At 47.8% G+C, this 21,771-nt stretch overlaps 9 protein-coding genes across 9 annotated transcripts; 4 read left to right on the plus strand and 5 right to left on the minus strand.

The window, feature by feature from the left end:
• Positions 1–264: 264 nt before the first annotated feature.
• N7537_007727 (uncharacterized protein) lies at positions 265–1,809 on the plus strand (the record flags this gene model as incomplete). The annotated part of the gene is made up of 3 exons (XM_056898782.1): positions 265–916; positions 1,030–1,670; positions 1,726–1,809. 3 exons carry the CDS (start codon positions 265–267, stop codon positions 1,807–1,809), a joined length of 1,377 nt encoding a protein of 458 aa, XP_056750858.1.
• A 1,521-nt stretch (positions 1,810–3,330) lies between these two features.
• On the minus strand, positions 3,331–9,717 carry sidE (nonribosomal peptide synthase SidE; the record flags this gene model as incomplete). The annotated part of the gene is made up of 2 exons (XM_056898783.1): positions 3,331–9,074; positions 9,138–9,717. The coding sequence occupies 2 exons, from the start codon at positions 9,715–9,717 to the stop codon at positions 3,331–3,333; spliced, it is 6,324 nt and encodes a 2,107-aa protein (XP_056750859.1).
• Positions 9,718–10,557: 840 nt separating this feature from the next.
• Positions 10,558–11,625, plus strand: N7537_007729 (MDR family NADPH-dependent oxidoreductase; the record flags this gene model as incomplete). The annotated part of the gene is made up of 1 exon (XM_056898784.1): positions 10,558–11,625. The coding sequence occupies one exon, from the start codon at positions 10,558–10,560 to the stop codon at positions 11,623–11,625; it is 1,068 nt and encodes a 355-aa protein (XP_056750860.1).
• Positions 11,626–13,290: 1,665 nt separating this feature from the next.
• On the plus strand, positions 13,291–14,741 carry N7537_007730 (uncharacterized protein; the record flags this gene model as incomplete). Its single annotated transcript, XM_056898785.1, has 3 exons — positions 13,291–13,481; positions 13,550–13,923; positions 13,981–14,741. 3 exons carry the CDS (start codon positions 13,291–13,293, stop codon positions 14,739–14,741), a joined length of 1,326 nt encoding a protein of 441 aa, XP_056750861.1.
• Positions 14,742–15,704: 963 nt separating this feature from the next.
• Positions 15,705–16,668, minus strand: N7537_007731 (class I glutamine amidotransferase-like protein; the record flags this gene model as incomplete). The annotated part of the gene is made up of 5 exons (XM_056898786.1): positions 15,705–15,829; positions 15,904–16,085; positions 16,136–16,251; positions 16,314–16,534; positions 16,593–16,668. The coding sequence occupies 5 exons, from the start codon at positions 16,666–16,668 to the stop codon at positions 15,705–15,707; spliced, it is 720 nt and encodes a 239-aa protein (XP_056750862.1).
• Positions 16,669–17,442: 774 nt separating this feature from the next.
• Positions 17,443–17,973, minus strand: N7537_007732 (uncharacterized protein; the record flags this gene model as incomplete). The annotated part of the gene is made up of 1 exon (XM_056898787.1): positions 17,443–17,973. The coding sequence occupies one exon, from the start codon at positions 17,971–17,973 to the stop codon at positions 17,443–17,445; it is 531 nt and encodes a 176-aa protein (XP_056750863.1).
• Positions 17,974–18,099: 126 nt separating this feature from the next.
• N7537_007733 (uncharacterized protein) lies at positions 18,100–18,339 on the minus strand (the record flags this gene model as incomplete). The annotated part of the gene is made up of 1 exon (XM_056898788.1): positions 18,100–18,339. One exon carries the CDS (start codon positions 18,337–18,339, stop codon positions 18,100–18,102), a length of 240 nt encoding a protein of 79 aa, XP_056750864.1.
• An 848-nt stretch (positions 18,340–19,187) lies between these two features.
• N7537_007734 (putative quinol monooxygenase) lies at positions 19,188–19,667 on the plus strand (the record flags this gene model as incomplete). The annotated part of the gene is made up of 3 exons (XM_056898789.1): positions 19,188–19,247; positions 19,317–19,429; positions 19,517–19,667. 3 exons carry the CDS (start codon positions 19,188–19,190, stop codon positions 19,665–19,667), a joined length of 324 nt encoding a protein of 107 aa, XP_056750865.1.
• Positions 19,668–20,032: 365 nt separating this feature from the next.
• N7537_007735 (uncharacterized protein) lies at positions 20,033–21,093 on the minus strand (the record flags this gene model as incomplete). Its single annotated transcript, XM_056898790.1, has 3 exons — positions 20,033–20,322; positions 20,375–20,759; positions 20,830–21,093. 3 exons carry the CDS (start codon positions 21,091–21,093, stop codon positions 20,033–20,035), a joined length of 939 nt encoding a protein of 312 aa, XP_056750866.1.
• Between the last annotated feature and the right edge of the window lie 678 nt (positions 21,094–21,771).

Consider the following 21,771-nt stretch of genomic DNA (forward strand, 5'->3'; position numbering starts at 1 on the left):
CAGGATAGTCTCTCCATCATCACTCTCCTTCACCACAGCCACTCATCAGCCACCCAATCTGTACCACTTAAAGGGGTTCAGTTCAGTCCCTTGGAGTGCAGATGATCTAGTCCGCCCGTTGAATGACCTGCTCGCCTGCTTGAGCGACCGTCGATCGTGACCGGGAACCCCCTCTCCAGGCACTGGTATCAAACTTTGCGATTCGGATCCAGAGCCGCTCTGGTTAATACCGTCTCTGCATGCTGAACTTTTCCTCGGGCTCTCATGTCTGATCGCACTCACCCCACATCCTTTCAAGCAAGACCTCCTTCGCCTTCCTCGCCCGCCGGGTATCTGAAAGAGAACCATCGGTTGCCCATTTCTTCGGAACACATTCCCCAGACCCCGACATCTCCTCCGTTGATGTCGGTGAATGAACAAAGTCATGCCGCCAACTTCACATCCTCGCATACATCACCGAATCAGGCGACGGTCCAACCTCCGAACATCTCCTCTCCTCCGTCCTCTGCGCCAATGTCTACCCAAGTCTCTCAGCAGCCCACAATGAGCACAACCAATTCGTTTCCCACTCCCGCCAGCAGCGTCAGTGGTCACCCTGCGAATGCGATTTCGGAGGATGTGGATCAGGGGAGAAAATCTTTCAATATGGGGATACAGGACTCGGCAGAAAACTCGGGAGCAGCTCCCGCTCAGCAGCAAACACAACAACCAACACAACACAGACCCACCGACCACGATCGGCAGTCTTTGCAAACGGAAAGCACTAACGATTTTGCCACCGGGCAAGATCAGCACTTGACAGACGCCGACGCCATGGATGTAGATACAGAGCCGACTCGTCGGGCAGATACCCTCAGTCTCGACCTCGATTCTCTTCAGAAAGAGCTAACCTCGGCTTTTCATCTTTGCAAGAGCTGTAAGATTCCCCAAATTGCATCATGGCATCTGCTACATGCAGCTGCGTGAATGCACTGATCTTGCACATTCTAGGAACTGAAGTTGTTAACACTCCTTTTTCCTCCTTGACAGCTCCGATCGTTACTGGTCCAGACCCTTCAGTGGATCTCGTTTCTCTCTATGGGTTAGGCTCAATCGCGCACTCGGTAGCACGCATGGATCCCGTGACGGGGGAGAAAATCAACCGCCTTAGGAAATCATACGAAGGAAAGCTGAAAGGATTGGGACTCGCTGGACGGAACAAGCCCCACAAGCAGGAGATTGGCGCTCCTGGCAGTCTGAGGTACATGACTCTATGGCCTGAAGAGGAATGGCAGAACCAGAAGGTGCATGGCAAGGCCATCAAGGTCTCAGATATGGATTCGGCGCTACAAAATCTTCAATCGCGAGCCATGCAAATGGAACCTGGACCGATTCCTAACAATGATTGGTGGGAAGATATCTTGGGTCACGAAAAGCAGGCCAAGAATCCAGCGCCTGGCGAGACTGGCAAGAAGGCTGCCCCAGTTTCAACTGCCGGTCGTCCCTCTATGCAATCCTATGCCGCATCACCAAGATCACAGGAAGCAGAGCGGCCACGACCTAGCAGGGGTCGCAAGAGACACTACGATGACAATAGCTTTGCCGGCTATGGCGAAGGGTTTGTGGATGATGATGATGACCCCGGATTCTACTCGAACGGCGAGGGAACTGGGAAGAAGAAACGCAAGAAGGTATCGCATTCCCACGGTTAGCCAACCCTGTTGATAAAAAAATTAATCTAATCAGGACCACGTTGCTAAGGTGTCAACCCCCATGTCTGAAAGAAGCGCTAGCTACGGGGTAGGCATGTTCGGCATCGGTGCTAGATGACGAAATGGGTTTTATGATCACTTCGTATCAACCAAAAGCTGTTTCTCTTTTTTTTAATTTTTTTTCGATGAAACACCAATTCTGCCCATATTAACCTAGGGATGATGGGGTGATGGCTCGAGCCGAGTCTTGTCTTGCAAGGCCGGGAGTACTCGATGCCTATTTTGGCTCCCCTCCCTTCACTTTTTATTCATTCTCAGTACATGTTGCATCACGGTGCTGGATATACCCGGCTTCATCACTCGGACGGCGTTCTGGGGAAACAAAGGTATCCAAAGTGGATATGATCAATTGCTTTTTATTTCGTAAGCTTTGTTTCTTCCCCCCTGCTCTTGTTTTCTTCTCTTTTTCTTTCGCTTTTTATCTTGTTTTATATCTCGCGCACAGCTATTCGAGATCTGCACTGCTGTAATGGTTGGTTATTTTGATTTTCTTCACGGTTGTCTTATGCTCGCAGCTTGTTTCCATGATTCTTCTACGGCCAACCTCGATGGTCCACTGTGTTCATCTTCAATGATTATAGGGAGTGTGCATGACACTTCCTTATATTTTTTTTTTACATCCATGAGTCTTTGGGGCCTTGGTCTTGGCAGCGTGGGGATATCATTCCGTGATGACAAGACAAGGAAGAACTAGTCAATCGATTCAATAGATGACAAGATACTTCCCTGTAATGTAGGAGCTGCATTTGGAATATGTAGTCGGCTAGTTGATATGCTAGCTAAACAGCCAGTTTTTCACTGGGATATATATTAGGAAGGTCAAACTAGCACTTTGATATGATAGACTCGAAATCCACAGGTCAAGTAGAGTGGCCGATGTATAAATGCCGACATAAAACACAACGTTCTTACCCCTTTCGGGCACACCCCCATCGCAAACCGACTACATATCCTTTCCACTCACCCCAGACAGAGAAATAAACAGAATAACGTCCCAAGATTAATATCCAAAATACACATTCGTTTCCTTATTTGAGTCGATACGGGAGATAGGTTGGAAGAAGAAGTAGTTTTTTTTTTTTTTTTTTTTTTTTCTTTTTAATTCCACGGTCGATATAGGAATGAAAGAACAAGAAGTGAAAACTTCCAGATTATAGAGGTTTTAGTCGATATCAGTCTCAACCTATACATCCATCTAAGGCTGAAAAGCTGCTGAAAAGAGCAGACAGGTCGCCCTCCCCCCGGTGAAACAAACCTCCTAAGCTAGGGCTGGGGTTGGGGCTTGCTTTGGAGGTTTCAAGGTAGATTTGGTGACACTAGGATCTGGGGTGGCATTTTTACTACTATCTAGAAATGGCTATAATTAGCTAGTGAAGCCTTACCCCACTAGGGTTTATGCGTCCTAGTTACCCCTGTAGGATGGGTTACTACCTTAAGCCAGCGGAGAGTCAATTGGAGTGAAGATATTTATAGAATAAAGGGCGAACAGCAGAAAAAAGGTCACTATAAGGAAGAAACAATAGGGCAATGACAAGAAAACAAGGGATAAAATCAACATTGAAGTGAGGCCTGCGATGTTTTATACCGTTTGAAGAACATCCCCAATTAAAGCATTCGCATCCCCGACAACACGCGAGAGCATTTGTTCAACAACACCAACTTCCACCTCCACCTCCTCCTTCGCCCACACGGAGCTATCATAAGCGAGCCTCAACTTATATCCATTCAAATCCGCAGTCTTAATAACCTCGAACACAACTGCATATGGCTGCAACATAGTCACTTCGGACTTGGCCATCACAACCCACTTTTGCGTTACCTCCTTTGCACCAGCCGGTGATGCCGGCTCAAAAGGCTGGAACAAGAACAGTGCCTGGTTCCCTGCCTCTGCACGCGGAACTCCACACGCCTCACAGATATCCTCGATTCCGACAGTGTTGTTCTCGGTATACTGCCAGAAATCGTCCTGCGTTCGCAGCAGATACTCCTGCACGGGAGTCTGCGCGTCAACCTCGGAGCGCATGGGTAGGAAGTTGGCGCAGGTGCCGTTTATGCCTTGCGGGTCTGGTAGGTCCACGTTGCGGCCTGTGTAGAGGTAGTCGAAAGCGATGCTTGTCTGGCCACTGCGACGGGCGAGCCAGATTTGGAAGATGGATTGGAAGAGTGTTGAGACTGTCACGCCGCTGGAGCGACTGAAGGTTTCGAAGTCGAGATGGATTATGTGCGTGACTGAGGTGTTGATACAGGGCTCTGTCGCATTGGGATAGTTGAAGGTGATGGGTCTTTTGTCTGGTTGGGTCCAGAAGTCGAGGGTTGGACGTGTTTGGTTGATTTGCCAGATGTGGAATGCAAATTCCTTGAAGGAAGTGAAGTTTTCGACTTCCTCGCCCCGCTGATAGGCTTGGAAATGGGCATCAAAGACGCGGAGGAGGGTGCCGTCATAGAGACCGTGGTCTAGCTTTGTGACAATTTGGTGCTCGCCAGTGGGATAGCGCAGAACAGCGTAGCGGATAAAAGGCTTTCCGAAGGTAAAGCGGTCTTTCCATATCAGGTCCAGTATTTGTCTTTTTTCGGCTTCTTCTGTGACATCGTAGACTTCTAGGATGGGAGTAGGATCGTTTAGAACAACACCATACCATTTGCCTTGGAATCGGGTGAAGGTGGTGCGCAGAATCTCGTTCGTCTCTGCCAATCTCTTTGTGAGATCAATCCATTGAGAGATATCAGGGTTAATTCCAAGAGATCGGACAGTCATTAAACACCAGAACGGGTCGGCGCGAGCTCCCTGAGTAAGGAACTCGGATTGCCCAGCGGGAGAAGGATACACGTATTCATATTGCTGTTGAATTTCAGAAGAAATCAAAGCATCTAACTCTGTCGGCGGCGAAAAGACGACAGTCTCAGTTGGTATTTGGTCTGTTTCGTGCTCAAGATACCCGGCCATTGCCCCCAAAAGAGGGTACTTGACGACATCCCGTACGCTGATGTTCAGTCCCTTGCGTCGAATGTAGCTGACAAGATTGATGGCGGAGATGGAGTCACCACCGAGGCTGAGGAAATTAGCCTCTAACCCGAATTGGTTGTCGGGTAACTGCAGAATCTCGATCCAAGCTTCTTGGAGAATCTTTTGGGACACGGAAACAATAGGGATGATATCTTCAGACCCAGATGTGCCAAGCTTGTTGAGAGAGTATTTGGCAAGTTCACCCTGGTTGAGAGACTGCACACGTGCCTTGAGTTGCTTGCGGTCCGCTTTACCAGAAGGCATTCGAGGAAGGAAGGGAAGAGGAAGCAGGAACTTCGGGACCATATAGTGAGCCAAGCCGATGAGCTTATCTTTGAGACGTTGTGTTTCATCGGCAAAAAGATCTGGTGAGAGGATGTCTAGCTCTTGATCAACGGGGTTGAAAACGACGTTGGCCACCAGATGAGCTGTGTTGTTGTGCTTCCAGACAGTGAGAACGCAATCCGTGACCTCACCCGTTCGGAGAATTGCCTGCTCAATCTCACCGAGCTCAATGCGATGCCCATTCACTTTGACCTGGTCATCTTTCCGTCCTAAACATTCAATATCCCCTCCAGGAAGGTACCTGGCCAAGTCACCAGAGCGATACAACCGCCGACCACCACTAAGATTGGTTTGGATAAACGCCCCAGCGGTTAATTCGGGCTTCTTGAAATAGCCGTCGGCTAACTGGGGACCCCAGAAGCAAAGCTCTCCAACTGCTCCATATGGAAGTGGTTGATCGCCATTGCTTTCCAAAATGACTGCGCCCACGGAAGCGAGAGGCCGTCCGATATTACCGCCGGTGGTATCGACAGTGACCTCTTTCATGGTAACCAGAACAGAAGCCTCTGTGGGCCCATAACCATTACGCAGGGTTACCACTGGAGCCCAGGTCTCGATCACATCGCGCGTCAACTGCTCGCCTCCAACAGTCATTGATTTCAAACCTGGTACGTCTTTGGGGTCCAGAAGCCGGGCAACGGTGGGAGTCAAGAAGACATGATTGACATCCATCTCATTAATGACTCCAGCCAAATCACCGAGGAGGCGATCCGAGGGAGCAATGCAGAGAGTTCCACCGCTGTGCAACGTGACAAAGAAGTCGTAGAGCGAGACATCAAACACGTAGTTAGAGAACTGTAAAGCTCTAAAAGGCTCATCACGCTTGTTCTCAAAATCGATGATTGATGCCATCGCAGCAGCGCACGCCCCATGGGTGACAGTTACTCCTTTTGGCTGACCTGTACTACCTGAAGTATAAAGAATGTAAGCGAAGTCATTAGGCGAGACTTTCGTTTCAGGCTTCTCCTTTGAATATGCACAGAGCTTAGCTTGATCAATCAAAAGAACGGAGATGTCGCTGAAGGAAAAGAATGTAGCATGCTCCGTCTCCGTGAGAACAACATGGGCGCCGACATCACGCACGATGAACTCATTGCGCTCGACAGGGTTTTCGGGACTCAAAGGGACATAGGCAGCACCCAGCTTGAAGAGTGCTAGAATCGCGATAATCATGAATGGTGATTTTTCCAGAAGAAGAGGAACAAGATCTCCTGTCGTGACGCCGCGTTCCGAGAGGAAGTTGGCCATGCGGTTGGCTCTTTCGTCCAACTCAGCGTATGTCAGGAGTTGCTCATTCTGGAAGTTGATAGCAACCCTGGAGGAGTGTTTCTCAAACGTCTTTTCGAACTGTTCATGAAGAGTGGTGGGCTGCGGCTGGTCGTCGTTCCATTGAAGCAGGAAGTCTAACTCTTCCGATTCGAGAACACTGAAGGATTTGATTGGTAGTCGTGGGTTGCTGAAAATTGTCTCAACGACATGACAGAATTGGTTCAAAATGAATGTTAGGCGACGCTGCTCCATGGGAGCTGTGAGGCTAACCTCGACCCCTCCGGATCTCTCCTCAATGTTCAATGTGGTGTACTCCGTTTTCCAAGCAGATCTAGCCCCGTGTATCTGGAACACCTCCCGTGTGAGGTCACTGCTGTCCTGTCCCAGGGGCAGTATGTTCACCATGGTATCAAACAGAGTTGTGTTCTGATGTCCAGCTGCTGCCAAAGCACCTCGCACTCCCTGTTGCGAGTTCTTGATGATATCCCATAGATTGGCATTGACAGATTGCACAAGTTGATCCAACGAATGTTCAGGATTGACAAGAACTGCCTGCGGCACCATGGCGAGAGTTGGACCGTCGAGAGTTTCAATTCCTTGCAATGGCAGCTCTCGACCCGAGATAGCCGTAGCCATAGTAACTAGGTTTGACGCCGTATGAGACGAAAGAACTATAGCCCAGGCAGCGTATAAGATAGCACTGGATGGAACTTGAAGGGCCGTGGATGCCGACTTCAAATTCAGAGGAAGAATTCGCGTGGCAGTGAAGAACTCTTCAGCTGGTGAATGGTTGAGGATTGTAGGTGTTGATTCCTGAAGATGCTGTCTCCAGAACTCGGTGGAGTTTCTCTCCCCCTGTTGCTGTAAAAGCCCAATGAAGGACTTCCATGAAGCTCGAGCCTCTGGCCTTCTGCCATAGTAAACACTTGCAACATCCTCAAATACGAAGGAATGGGACCAGAAGTCGAATAGTGCGTGATGAACGGACACGATGAGTACAGAGTTGTTGAGCACTGCTACTCTCATGAAAGGGTCCCCGACAGTGACACCTTTTTCCTTGTCAGCCTTGAGGAAACTTTCCAGGCTACCAGAAACCTCCGTCCAAGGAAGAAGGAAATCATTGCGGATGACTTGCAGTAAGCCTTTGGTGGCCGGAACAAAAGTAGACCGGAGTGTTTCGCTACGCCAAAACACACTTTGGAAAGCAAGCTGCAATCTGACCAGGTCAAGATGTCGGATATCAAAAACCCTTTGATACAGATAGTCTTGGTTACCTTGTAGTGTACTGGCAAGGATGCCTTCTTGCAAGGCAGTGAGAGGCAAAGCATCAGCTACGCCGCGATCAGCCTGAAGCTCCACCTTGGTATCGGTGTCTGATACAAGGTCAAACGGCTGAGGGGCGTGAGGCTGACTCTCTCCTTTGGTATCCAGACGGGAAGAATCAGCAACACTCTCCAAGCTCTGAGATCTCAGCATGTCCGCAAGGTCGACATGGATGCCCTTCGTGCGGAGCTCACGAATTGCTTGTATGGCGTCAATTGAAGATCCACCCAAGGCGACGAATGAATCGGTAGGAAGAATAGATGAGCGGTTGATATGCAAGAATCCGGCCCAGACTTCAGCGATCTCAAGGGCAATTTGGCTTAAATGAAACTCCTGTCCATTGAGATTATGGTCACGACCCAAAAGGCTGTCAATGTCTGTTGATTCGGCTGTCGTTCGGATGGTTTTGAAGTCGACCTTGCCATTTCGATTAACTGGCAGTTCATCGAAGCGAAGCCAGTAGCTTGGAACCATGTATGGTGGAAATGAGTGCTGTGCTTGTTCTCGCAGGCTTTTCACAAGATCGGACCAACTGTCCTGGGTATTTGGTACAACTGCAGCAACGAGGGAAATTTTATCTTTAATGGCTGCGCCAACGCATACAACTTCGGCGACTCCCTTCACGGTTGAGAGAGTCTCCGCCACTTCTTGAGGCTCGATTCGCTGGCCATGAATTTTAATCTGATGATCAATTCTTCCAAGGATCTCAAAAGTCCCGTTAGCGCGACGAACAGCTTGGTCGCCTGTTCTAAAAAGAATGTTCGAACTGAAAGGGTTCTTGACAAAACTGGCACTGGTCTCTTTTGGGCGTTGATGATAGCCGCTAGCAACCTGAGGTCCAAAGAGACACAATTCGCCAGGCTCATCAACTGCCAATTGTGTGGTTGTATTGGGCTCCAATATGATAGCAGTGGTGGTATCGACTGGCAGTCCCGGGTTGCGAGGGTTATCACCTCGCTTCAATCGCCGAGAGAAGTTCAACTGGGCGCATTCACTGAGACCGTACGAGACACGCAGGTGCACTTCATCTGCCCATGTATCAACGAGAGCCTGGCTTAAGGGCTCACCAACGGTTGTTATCTGCTCGAGGCTGTCCGGAATCTCACTGGGAGAAAGCAGTGATAGTGCCGAAGGAGTGATGCCAAGAGCATCAATTTTGAGGTTGACGAGTACCTCGGGCAATGCTGTTGCTAGACGCTCGCGGCGCGCCAGGCAGAGACAGGCGCCTTTTGCCAGTGTGGCGAGAATAGTTCTTTGGGCCGCGGAGAACACGGGATTATAAAAGAGCAACCACCGCCTGCGGCCGTTGAGCTCGAATTGGCTGATCCCATGGCTTGCTGAGCGGTGGCTCAACAAGACTCCTTTTGGTGTTCCGGTAGACCCTGAAAAGAGTGTTAGCCTCCACGGTTCTTTCCTTAGTCCATATGTCTTGCAACATCACTTACCAGAAGTATAGATCAGATAGGCAAGATCCGATGGACTTGAGGTAGGCACGAGTGGCGGGCTGACTAAATATCCTTGGACTGCCTCATTCTTAGACAGGAGATCCTCCACCGAGATGGTTTGTTCAAACAAATAGCCATATTTGTTGTTTGACAGGACTGAATCCGCACCGGTATCGGCCACGATGGCTCGATTACGCTCTGGAGAACCCTCGGGATCAAGGACAACGTATGCTGCACCAGAAACCATAATCGCCAGAAGGCCCGCCACAAATTCTATAGTGGGATCGAGACATAGTGGGACAATAGACCCCGGTGCGAAATTGGCGTTGAGGGTAATTTGTTCAACAATCTGCCATAGCTCGTGATATGTATAGGGTTCCTCATCTTCGCAGTGCACAGCAAACGCTCCTGGGTTTGTATCGACTTGGTATCGAATGAGGTCTGTAACCAAGCAAGGCACCGATGGCGGGCTTGAGGTAGCCTGGGCTTGTATCACGTTTGTGACTTTTTGTTTGAGAGTGGTGACAGGACTGTCCAAAGTAGGGCTAGGTATAAGGTGCCGGGTGGCGATTGGAGCCATGACGATATTCTTCAGCAATGGATGTCAATGCCTCAGCCCGAGTGTGAGATAGATGAAGAGACTTTTGATACTGAGGATCTATGGCTTGCACAGATACTTATAGACTGAGCTGGTGGCATTTTACTGTCTTTGTGACAATATACACTTGCGTCACGTCGTAGACGCCCCCAATTCCTGGAGACCCATTCCCGAAGACGCAATATGGGCAGTTTCCAAAAGGAGTCCTGACCAGCGAAGGATGCCTCGTATACTGAGACAAATAGGAGCTGAGAACTAGACAACGACACCATCAATGCTACATGTTTTCGGCCCCAAAACTCGGTGTTGCCTGTGACTAGTGCTCCAAGTGGTAGTGTAAGGTGGCGAGGCTTTGCGGACTAGCCTGTATAGGTGGAACCATTAAGTCTCATGTCGCAACCTGGCTCTGACCCGAATCCTGCGTATACCAGTAATTGTTCCAATCGGATCCCGTCGCATGAAAACACAGCATTCTTGCATTAAACTATAGACCCTCCGTATGGGCGTATAGACTGGAATTAGTACTGAAGAGCGCCTCGTACCGCTTTGACCCCGGTGATCCTTCCCTTGGAGGCTTGTGCAGTCAAGCTTCTGGGATTTTTTTGTGGTTCCTGAATCCACTTCATGCATGTCAGATCTCGCGCAACGCGAAACGGATCTTATGCAACGGTTATGGGCCAACGGCCAGGCAATGAGGGATTTTTGGTCTCATCGGCAAGGCTATAAAAAGTTGAATCCTGACGAGCACAAAGGACGGTATCACCGATCATCTAGACCTTCTGCCTCCATCATTCCAACGCGAATCCAAATTTTTACGTCACAATGGCCGAATCTCTCGTCTTCATCTATGGCGCCCCCAAACCGATCGACGGAATTCAGCTCATCACGCAGTCCATACCCACTTATGGGCCGGAAGAAGTCGTTGTTGAGTTCCTCGCGGCCCCTGTCAACCCATTGGACTTTCTCGTTATTCACGGAAAGTACCCTATCAAGCCCAAGAGCAACATCACGGGACAGGATGGCAAGCAGTGGGCAATTCCGGGCTCCGATGGTGCAGCTCGCATTATCCAAGTCGGTTCTGCCGTCAGCAACTTGGCCGTTGATGACCTCGTTATTCTCCGAGCCCACTGCAAAGGCACGTGGAGAACGCATGCAGTCTTCGTGGAAGAAGATCTCATCCGCATTCCGTCTACTGTCAAGCCGCATCTTGCGTCGATTTTGCGCATGGGCATCGCCCCCGCCTATTTCCTGCTGAGGGAATACCACAACCTCGATCCCGGAGACTGGATCATCCAGAACGCAGCCACCGGAACTATCAGTCATTTCGTCAGTCAACTAGCCCCGCTATATGGCATCAAAGTCATTAGCGTGATCCGCGACCGACTCACGGCCGATGAGCTAGAGCGCACTAAGCGCTCACTGCGCTCCCACGGTGCATCCTTGGTCCTGACGGAAGAAGAGCTCCGTACCACCGATGCCTTGACAGGAAAGAGAATCGTGCTGGCAATTGACTCTGTCTCGGATGATTCACTGGCCCGAAACATGGCAGCATCCCTCATTCCAGGCGGCACGCTTGTAACGGCAGGATTCCTCGGGACGGCTGAATCTCGGGAGGGGAATCTTCGTCAGTTCCTGTGGCAGTGTAATATTACGCTCAAATCCTTCAGGCTAAGTGATTGTCTCGGTCGGCGGGCCCCTCTACAGCAGGTGGCGCTTTTCGAGTGGTTTGCAGAATTATTGACTCATGGGACCCTGAAAGCGCCAGCGCTAGAGTTTGTGACATGGAAACGTGGCGCAAAGGGCCTGCAGAAATCGCTCTTTGATTCGATTCAGCGGGCCCATGACGATGAGGCGATCGGGGGTCGGAAGACCGTCTTCGTGTTCGAGTAAGCGAAAGAAACAATTTTTGATCCAACAGAGTTTCGCAACGTTACCACGTACGCGAAGGATGCGAAAGCTGGTGGGCCGGGCCGCGCTTTAAGCCTTGACCACGGGTGTTGCACGAAATAGCTTATTGGCACTATGTTGTACAGAGTAGTTTCAAGTTTCAAATCAATACAAGAATAGTTGGCCGGCTTTGCATGACCTTGTGGTCTTTTTTTGGATACATGCCTATTTAGATGGGTTTTTTTTTAGAACTAAAGGGGTAAAAGGTATAAACCATGCAGAACAGATGGATTTCATTTGGTATTTACGTCGTATTTACCTAGAGGATCACATAATAATCACATGACCGAAGACAGTAGTTAAATATCCACCAATAAAAGGCCAAGGGGATGTAAGAGGAATGATACATTAGGAAGGCGGTAGCTGCGCAGCCCAAAACACATAGTAAATACGATAAAAATATAGCGTCATATCTCAACAATAGTGGTATATAGGGAGATTTCCTTATAGGTCAATGCTTTTTAGGTAGTATCTCGCCTCTTGAGTAAATTTTAAAATTTTTATAGCCAATAGGAAGTGCAGAAATATATTTCTACCTTGAGACACGGTAATTTTCAATCCCACGATATTGTAGGTTTTCAATTCCCTGAAGACTAATACATGGAGTTTATAAGTCTTATCGATAGTTATCAAGAGGCAGCGAAAGAAGATGCTGATGTCGTTGTTGGGAATATAAAATTATAAAATATCGCATTTACTATGTGTCTTGGGCTCCAGGGCTGCGCAGCTGGCTTACATGCGCATCTCGCTTACCGAACACGTTAGCTTCCAAGGTTGTTCAAGCAAGCAGATTATGTTATATATCATATTAAGCGGTAACTACTTCCGCCCCCGGGCCACCTCAGCAACTTACGCAATTATGTAAAAGAAACTGAGGCTGACATGCAGACCCCTGTACCCTACCCTTCCCCTGGCAGGGGTAGTCACTCAGGTAAAAAATTTACATTCGAAAGCTGGACCTCATTCCCCAGGTTTACCTTTTCACGGTACATTTACTTGCGAATACATCGCGGTTGCCAGAAAGAAGTCGCATATGGGGTAATCCAACGAGCTTTGCAAATGGGGTTGAAGCCAGTCAACCTTGGAAGATTATTATTGTTCAAAGATAATTTAAGATTATTCATCAAGAGGAAACAACCAACCAGAACCCTGTCGTATTCGTTTGTAGGCCGCTTCTAGGCTTGACTTTTCGCGTGCCTTGCCCCCAACAGAAAATGGTGCAATGGGGAAGTTCCTTGATTTGACCCTGCAGGTGAAATCCTTCGGATCCCCCGATGTCGTGTGTTACATCTGATATTTCGTTTGTCGGGCAGATCCAAAGCTTAGTCCCTTTTAGGCTCCGCACTTGTGGGTCCAACACCATAAAGAAAGTCCTACGTTATTACAAATGCTCTCCAGGTGGGAAAAGGCCGAGAGGCCGAGCTCTACAGGTAAACATGTAGTCTCAAGTTATATTTGGAGCTGCTAGGCACTAGAAAAAGTTTTTGTATTTAACACTTCCAAGTTCATTCAGTCAAAGTCGCATCCCCCGAACTACCTTCTTGAAGCCCCAGAGTCCTTTGTGACTATAAAGTAACCTTTGGAATCACTCCATACTTCCAACATACCATGTCTACTGAAACGGACAAGCATCTCGCTCTACAAGACCCTCCTGCGTCACTGCCTGCCGCTGAGTCTGACGAATCCGAGTCAGAAAAACAGACAGCCAGTCAACCAGTTGTACCTCCCCCTCCACCGAATGGAGGACTTACAGCATGGCTTCAGGTAGCGGGTGCTTTCTTCCTGTTTTTCAATTCTTGGTGAGCTCTAGCTCGACATCTGACATTGCAAATTGTATCATCCAATGAGCTAACACAATCAATATTAGGGGAATTGTCAATACATTTGGTGTCTTCCAAAGCTACTATGAAGAGACTCTCCTCCCTGGATACTCCGCATCCTCGATCTCTTGGATTGGAACAATTCAAGGATTCCTGCTCTTCATTGTCGGAGTCGTTGTCGGCCCCATCTTCGACAAGGGCTATCTCAAGACCCTCATCGCCATTGGCTCGTTCCTAGTTGTATTTGGTTTGATGATGACATCCTTGTCAACCAAGTATTACCAGGTCTTCTTAGCCCATGGTGTCGCTGTCGGAGCTGGTTGCGCATTTTTGTTCCTTCCTAGTGTTGCTATTGTCGCCACTTACTTTACCTCGCGGAGAGCAGTGGCCACAGGTATAACCGCTTCTGGAGGTAGCATCGGTAAGTATCGAATCTTTGAAACAAGAAGAATATTAGATGGCTAATTCTTGTCCTAAGGCTCCGTGATTTTCCCTTCCGTGTTTCACAAGCTGATCGGCCCCCTTGGCTTCGGCTGGACGACTCGTGTTATCGCGTTTATTGCCCTCGGTGGACTACTATTCTCCCTAGCCGTGATGAAAATGCGCCTGCCGCCTCCGAAGCAGGCCCGAAGGCTCATCGACCGGAGCGCCTTCAAAGAATCGCCCTTTATCGTGCTCAGTCTGGCACTGTTTTTCGCCTTTATTGGCTTGTACTTCCCCTTCTTTTACCTTCCCACCTTCTTCACATCATACCTCCATTCCAACGAAAATATTGCCTTCTACAGCATCGCAATTCTCAATGCTGCCTCCGTGTTTGGGCGCATCACGCCTGGTATACTCGCTGATCGTATCGGCTCCCTCAACACCATTGTCCCAATTAGCTTGATAGCTACTATCTTAGCTTTCGCGTGGATAGGTATCAAGAACGAGGCTGGAACTATCGTATTCGCTATTATCTACGGATATGCATCTGGTGCAATTGTCTCATTACCCCCGACTATCATCGCTAAGATCACCGCAGACATGAGTATTGTGGGGACCCGAATGGGGATGTGCTTTACCTTCGCTGGCGTGGGCCTGCTGATTGGTAATCCCATTGCGGGCGCTTTGTTAGATCTCGAGCATGCTGTATTTTGGAAAGCGCAACTTTTCTCTGCTATGACAGTCGTGACTGGTGCGGCTCTTTTCATTGTGCTGAGATTCATTAAGTGGAAGCACGGCGAAGGGTGGAAAATTTAGGGCTAGTTAAACTCGGTGGGTATAGCCTAGGTATGATAAATGTTCATATTTTCCTAGGCTGTCAAGGAATTATCGAAGGGGCTAAAGCATATAATTAAAATAAAATATTCGTGTTTTCTCACTCTTATCCAAGACTAGCAAAGCCATTCGCTGCAATTTAAAAAAGTTGTGAGTGAGCGCATCGGCAAGGATAGATGTGTCCACCATCAGTCTTCACAAGCGTAGTAAGTATTTAAATATCTTATTTACTCTAGTAGTCCACTCTATCGGCCCCTCTCATCATTTTTTATGCCAAGTATGGGCATATGACGCGAAGTATATGTCAATGTTACTACATAATACCTTAGAATAGTCGACCGCTTATGCGGTATGTTTTGGGGGAGCTTTTTGGTAGTCTTTTTATAGGTCTTCTCTTTCAGATATGTTCCCCCCTTCTAAAACATTTCATTGGTAGGCAGCAGAAGGCCGTAGAAAAATGTTTCAATTGTGAAAAGGACTTTCCTATGCATAACATTTGACTACGTCTAAAAGTAAAACCATCCAGAGGAGCTAGAGGAGCTATTTTCTGATAGAAGTCATCCTTTGGGACTTAGGTAAAGATGTTAGCTTACCTAGTTACCTTGACAGCCTTCTAGTTCCGCCATATTTAGTATACTAGCTCTTATCACTATTACTATCTTCAGGCCTGCCTGCTATGCTCTGATCTATGTTATATATATATATATACATGTATGACATTCCAGTTCCTATCTGCATCTAATGTTGAAATATTAATGCGGCGCTCAATAAATCCCCCCACTAGTTTAGAACATAAGTCTTACTATGGCAATTTAGGTTTCCGACTATATGGACTTTTCGGTGCTGGGTGCTAATATACTCGCCGATGAAATAACGAACAGGGAGTGCTATTACTTCTACCTATGTGCTGAAAGACATCCAAGTTTCCAGTTAGTAGTCAAGCTACTACAGAGCGTTGAATGCCTTAACCGCGGCTTCAGCTGTCACATGGGCGCTCGCAGGATTAGCACCGGTCACGATGCGCCCATCAGTGATAGTGAAAGCATCCCAAGGACCAGGAGGAGAAACATCTAAAATCATGTCAGACATGCATAGAATGTTATAGTTAGACGTAGCGATTGAGACAACGTCTTTTTTAACTTACATGTGGCTCCCGAGCTTGCAGCGGAGGCCTCAATAGTAGGGCGATCCCAGCTTTTGATGGTGTCCAAAACACCTTCTTCTTCCTCACCTTGAGTAGTGAAGCCAGTCACTCTTCGATTAAATATGATCGAATTTCCTGTACTAGGATCAATGATCCCTGGGAAGATGGCACCACCATGACAGCTGCTTTGGATTAGTAACATATCTAACTTGACAGATGAAGGCGCGCATACACAGCAGAGATGACACCGCCATCATTGTTCATTTTGGATGCAATGCTCTGTAGACCCTTGGCATCGGGGTAGTCGATCAAAGAAGCATGACCAGCTGAAGCGAAGAAAATACCATACTGAGTTGGTTCAAAGTCTTGTTAGCTCGCGTCCCTGGTAACTATCGATAAAAACGGCTTACGTTATTAGGGTCAATCTCACTTGGCTTCAAGAGATTGTCGAGTTTCGAACGAAATTCGCTAGATTTATCCTCCCAAATAGCTTTATCTTCACCTTTAAGCCAACTCCTTTGCTGTGAGAGCCAGTCAGGCTGGTAAGACCCGGTCTCCGACACCAGATCAACACCGAAGCCTGCATTCTTGAATACAAGGAAAGGATGCAAAGCTTCAGTGATAAACAAACCTAGAAGATGGCTAAGTTACTCCTGACTCTTGGACTGACTCTTAATCCGGGAACATACCAGTCTCCTTGCTATCGGGATACAGAGGAGCATGAGCGGAAGTGATAGCAATGAGAGCTTTGCGAGGGGGCGCCATTTTTGATCGAGGTATCTTGAACCTAGCGATGTGTCAGATAAAAAGTAGTCTGAAGGAGGATAGTTATCCTTGAAGCTAGTAGCTTCATACTAATCGCATCCCGTGGACAGTGACGACATTGACTAATATCCACCCCGTGGGGTAACCTTAGAATTCCGACGAAGTTTGTCAGCCTCTCATCAAACCTTGGAATGTTGCTTGTCAACACGGCAGGCGGTGTAAAATTGACTTCTCAATCTGTTGTGATCGGGAAATCGACGCCTCCGTCGGACCTTGCGTGCCTGATCAAGGGTTTTCCTGGTATCAACAGAGAGTTGAGGAGGCGGTCATGGTGGGCACTTAAAGTTTATGACAAGTACGCATCACTGATACTCCATGTCCTTTCTTTTCTTGCTCTTCCATTTCCAAGCCCAGACGCACCAGGTATGCTGCCGTCGCCTTTGGAAGACCCTGCACAATAGATGGGTCCGATTGCAGGGTTGAGCCTTCGGTCGACGTACGCTTTGAAGGACAACTACCCTCACCTCAAACTTCACTGCCAGAATATCATCGACAAAGTTCAAACTGTATCGACTGATGGGTTCTTTCCTAGGGTGCAGGAGCCAGACGAATCGATTGGAAACAGTAAATGCTAATGATGATCTTACTACTACCATGAAGCTCTGTAAGTTAGCTTCATGGGGACAAAGGGGGCAAAGGCCCGAAGCCACAAATGAGCAAAGAGGGGTCTGCCAAGTTGCATGTAAGCAATGCCTCAATGCGCCAATGCATCAACTACTCTCCAACATAGGCTACCCCTGTGACCGCACCTCCGATGTCAGGGAAAATAGTGTGCTTGCAGGACCCATCCAGATTAGCACGGTACAGAGACCCTCCAAGGTCGCCGAAAAACATGCGGTTATTCTTCAGGTCCAGGGCAAGTCCAATCCCCTCATGAAGCTTGTAAACCAAGACCTTTGGTTGCAAGTTGTTCGCTGACACATCCGCAAGGGCCACCCAATTTACAGAGTTCCCATGTGGCGGGTCACCACGATCACTCCAGTACAGTGTTCCAGAAGCATGGTCCAATTCCAAGTCGATGGGTTCCGGAAGATTATCCAGAAGGAGCTGGATCTCTGCGTCTTTCGTGTCGAGACCCATTCGGAAAATCCGTCCCTTGTTCCCCTTCGGTGGTCCTTTCTGCGTCCAAAATACAGACTTAGACCCGTCGTCCACAGCAATGCCAAAACACCAGTTCTGCGCATCCACAGCCTGGTAAAGCACCTCGATGTCACTACCATCCATATTCGCCCTCACAACTCTCATTCCTTCTCAGTCTGGCCAGTACAGTTTTTTTTTTTTTTACTTCGGCGCAATAGTCATCTGCTTCGGTGTATATGTCTGGCCTTTTGGGATGATCGTCACGACATTATCACCGGACAAATCACAGCTTTATATGGACCCGTCGTTGTCAGCGGGGATTCCCATATTTGTCCAGTATATGTGCTGGTGATCCGTGTCAACGGCGAGTCCGTTGGGGAGACTTCTGATGTTGGTAATCAACTCCTGGATATGAGAACCATCCGATCGGCAGGTAAGACTTCGGCCATTGTGTTCTGGATATGTTGAACGGCCCACGTCAAGGAGATAGAGTCGACCTGTACGTGCCGCAGCAAGGGGAGATTCGACCATTTTTAAGAGTATAAAGCGATCAAAATAAATCAAGTGATTCAGCTTTTGCGCTGGAAAGAGTTGCTAGGTAAGTCAACTGCGCAGCAACCCATTACCTTAAGTACTCTATCCGTTGCATACTACGAGCTCGAGAGCGGTTACTATATTTTAAGGCAATTGACTATTACCAAGTACGGACAAGCCAACCGGTTTCTCCCCTGTCGAGACTTCCAGATTGGTCGTTTCCGGAGTACAGTCGGAAGCCTAATTGGGATGTTCCGATATTTTACAGTTGTAGGTGGGCTCATCTATTAACTGTGGAGCCATATTTAAAACTCTTTTGACGTAGTTGACCCACTTCAACTTGGGAATCCGGAGAACCTTTGAAGCCGATAGTCTCGGCTTCCCGGCTCTCAGGAGAAATGTCACGGGATCCAACTCCCGGAGACTTTTATTCCCTGGGAAGTCATGTGACTATGGAATAGCGAATCCCATCATAAAGTAGACTTAGGTTTAGTCAACATGTCCGGTGGAATTCTCCGTTTGTCACAGATACTATACATTGTACTATTCTACGAGACACTTAAACTGTGGCAAGTAGTAACAGTACACTCTAACAGTATAGTCTGAGTTACCCAAGTGAATAAAATTAACTTAAGCTACTATCTTTGTAAGCCTTCGGCAGTGCCCAGGTGCAGACCTCGGGAAGCTCCCATTTCTGTTCCTGGATTACTAATCTGTCTATGATGCCGAGGTGCATCATCAACCTTGTTTTGGAGTACATCAGTATATTATGCCCTGGGAAGTTGGTTGTAATAACTTTCTTTCATATTTCGTTTTATATCTCTGCGTAAAGTCACTAGCTCAAAATGTCCGAAGTTATCAACCAAGTTGCTATTCTTACGGCCAAGCCGGAAAAGCTTGAGGAAGTAAGTCAAATCATTTCCCTAATGTGAATATTTTGAACTGACAAACTGTGTCTCGCGTCCTATCTATAGCTCGCAGCCGAATTAGCCAATGTTACCCGAAATGTGCAGGAGCATGAGCCCGAGACTACTGTCTACTATGCCTACTCTATTGCTGATAAGAATGAGGTCGTAGTAGTTGAAAGGTGCGTCCACGCTCTGTGCTCGGTTTTCTCTTTTTGTTCCATGACAATCTCTATTGTTGGTCCCATTTTTAACAACCTTCTTTTCAGATACACAAACCAGGCTGCATTGGATAAGCATCGTGCTGCACCTTATTTCCAGGAACTCATTAAGAAGGCCCCAGCCCTGCTGGCGAAACCTTTGGAGCTCAAGACCGGCAGCCAGTTGCTTCAACACTCTGCACAAGTCGTCCGCCTGTGATTTGATGTGCCAATATCTATCTCTTGTTGATGACCGTCTTCCTTTTTTTTTTTGAAAGTTTTGTCGATTTGTGTGTTGGAGGTAAAAGTGACTCAACTGCATACAACATCAGCCGATTTAGAACGCGTTTCTCAAGTTTGACAGCTATTATTTGACCTAAGACATAAATTAGTTGTAAATTGTTACTCTATTAACTGCGGGATATCTTTATTCTATTTATCTTGCGGAAAGGACATAAAATTTAGCTCAAAGCGACTTAATATCGTTATTATTAACCACACTTGCACGTTTTGCTTATCGACATGAAGGACATCACATTTGCAATCTATGTACATCGCTCCACCCCTTTTGGATGCTTATGATCCTTATGAGGAACACTCCGATTTGCTGCTGATCAAGCCAACCAAAAATTTGTCCCGACTTTCTTCAATCTCTTTCAAGTTGACGTGCGATATCCACTCATTCACTCTCTCTTTAAGGACGTCTTGAGAATCCAGGTCAAATTCATGCTGGTGCATGTCATCTAACCATGTTTTCAACGCCGGTCCCAGGTGGTCCATGAAATGGTTAAAGTCTCCACCTCCCCCAAGAGTGTTGGTCATGATAGGTCCAGTTAAAGCCCAACGAAGACCAAGGCCAGATGTCACAGTTTTATCTAATCAAGTCAGAGCAATTCACACACATCCGCTCAAGTGGGTAATACCAACCAAGGTCTTCAGCTGAGACAACTCCTCTCGAGATGAGGCTATATGCTTCAGCACAAACAGCCGCTTGAAGCCGGTTCGCAATAAACCCAGGTGTCTCCTTCTTGACGAGCACCGGATCTTTGCCCAGGCTGCGGTAGAACTGGAGCGCAGCTGTCACGTACGCATCACCCGTTCCTTGGTGGGGAACTACCTCCACCAAGGGCACTAGGTGTGGAGGGTTGAAGGGATGGCCGATCAAAATACGGGCTGCGTTTTTCTTGCATTCAGTGACAAATTCCGACGAAGGGAGGCCGGAGGACGATGATGCGATAACTACGTGCTCGGGGGTATTTGCGTCCAAATGAGCGAGAAGACGGCGTTTGAAGTCCAGCCTTTCTGGTCCATTCTTATATTGACAGGTCGATTAGCAACAGACTCGAAGGAAACTCTTTTTTTTTTTGCAATGACCAACTCACTTCTTGAATTAGATCTAAATCTCCAAGGTGAGGGTCGATTTCCTTGACAAATTTGAGATTGTTCAAGTAATCGGCTTGTGTCACTTTCGCATTGGGTATAGTTGACCAATGCTTCAGCAAATAATCACGGAGTTTGCTATCAGCCCCCGGTGCCGGATCCGTCACAATGACCTTCAAGCCTCTAGCCAGGAACAGTGCCGTCCAACTGGCGCCGATGACACCAGTGCCGATCACACCGACAGTTTTAATGGGAGGAAGAGCCATGTTTCTTTTGACTAGTTGGCGTTTGTTCTGAGCTCTCTTTAAATTGACATTCTATAATCGACAGCGCGTGCAGTGAGGCTAATAAATAGTCTCTAAGCCCTCAAGCTAACCAATCAAATTACTCAAGGGAACCGGAGTCTACATTCATAATCGGGAAAATGTACCTCGGAAGCGCGCCTGTTTTCACAATTTTGGATGTCGGAGCCGGCCCGAAAGAAACCAACCAATATCTCATATGCCGAGTTCCGAGAGAAGGGCGATTAAGGGCAAAGTCGGCATCTCCGGTGCGATTTCTAGCCTTCGGGCCTCGGGACCACCTTGGGGACTTTCAAATTTCGGAACGGGGCTATCATATATCTTGTCGAACCAGGAATACGGCCTTAGGCCAAAAAGACTACCGTTAGTACGCCTCCGCTGTACAAGCTGGCGTCATCGTTATCTTCATTTTGAGATCGGTTGTTTGAACATTCTCTCCTGTTTCGTGGCTGTTCGGTGTTACAGAAGGCGTTGTCGATCATAGCCTTATCTTGGGCAGTGCATGAACTATATGTGGCTCAATGTGTAAAGCTGATCTATAGCTAATGGACCACAACAAAGGAGTCACAAGGCAAGGATCATGAGAGTCTTGGCTATTGCATGCTTTGATGGTAAGTCTATTCCAAATACTCACGGGATGTT

Source organism: Penicillium hordei (genome assembly GCF_028827395.1).
Source record: "Penicillium hordei strain IBT 12815 chromosome Unknown utg000004l_segment0_segment0, whole genome shotgun sequence".
Taxonomy (NCBI): Eukaryota; Fungi; Ascomycota; class Eurotiomycetes; order Eurotiales; family Aspergillaceae; genus Penicillium; species Penicillium hordei.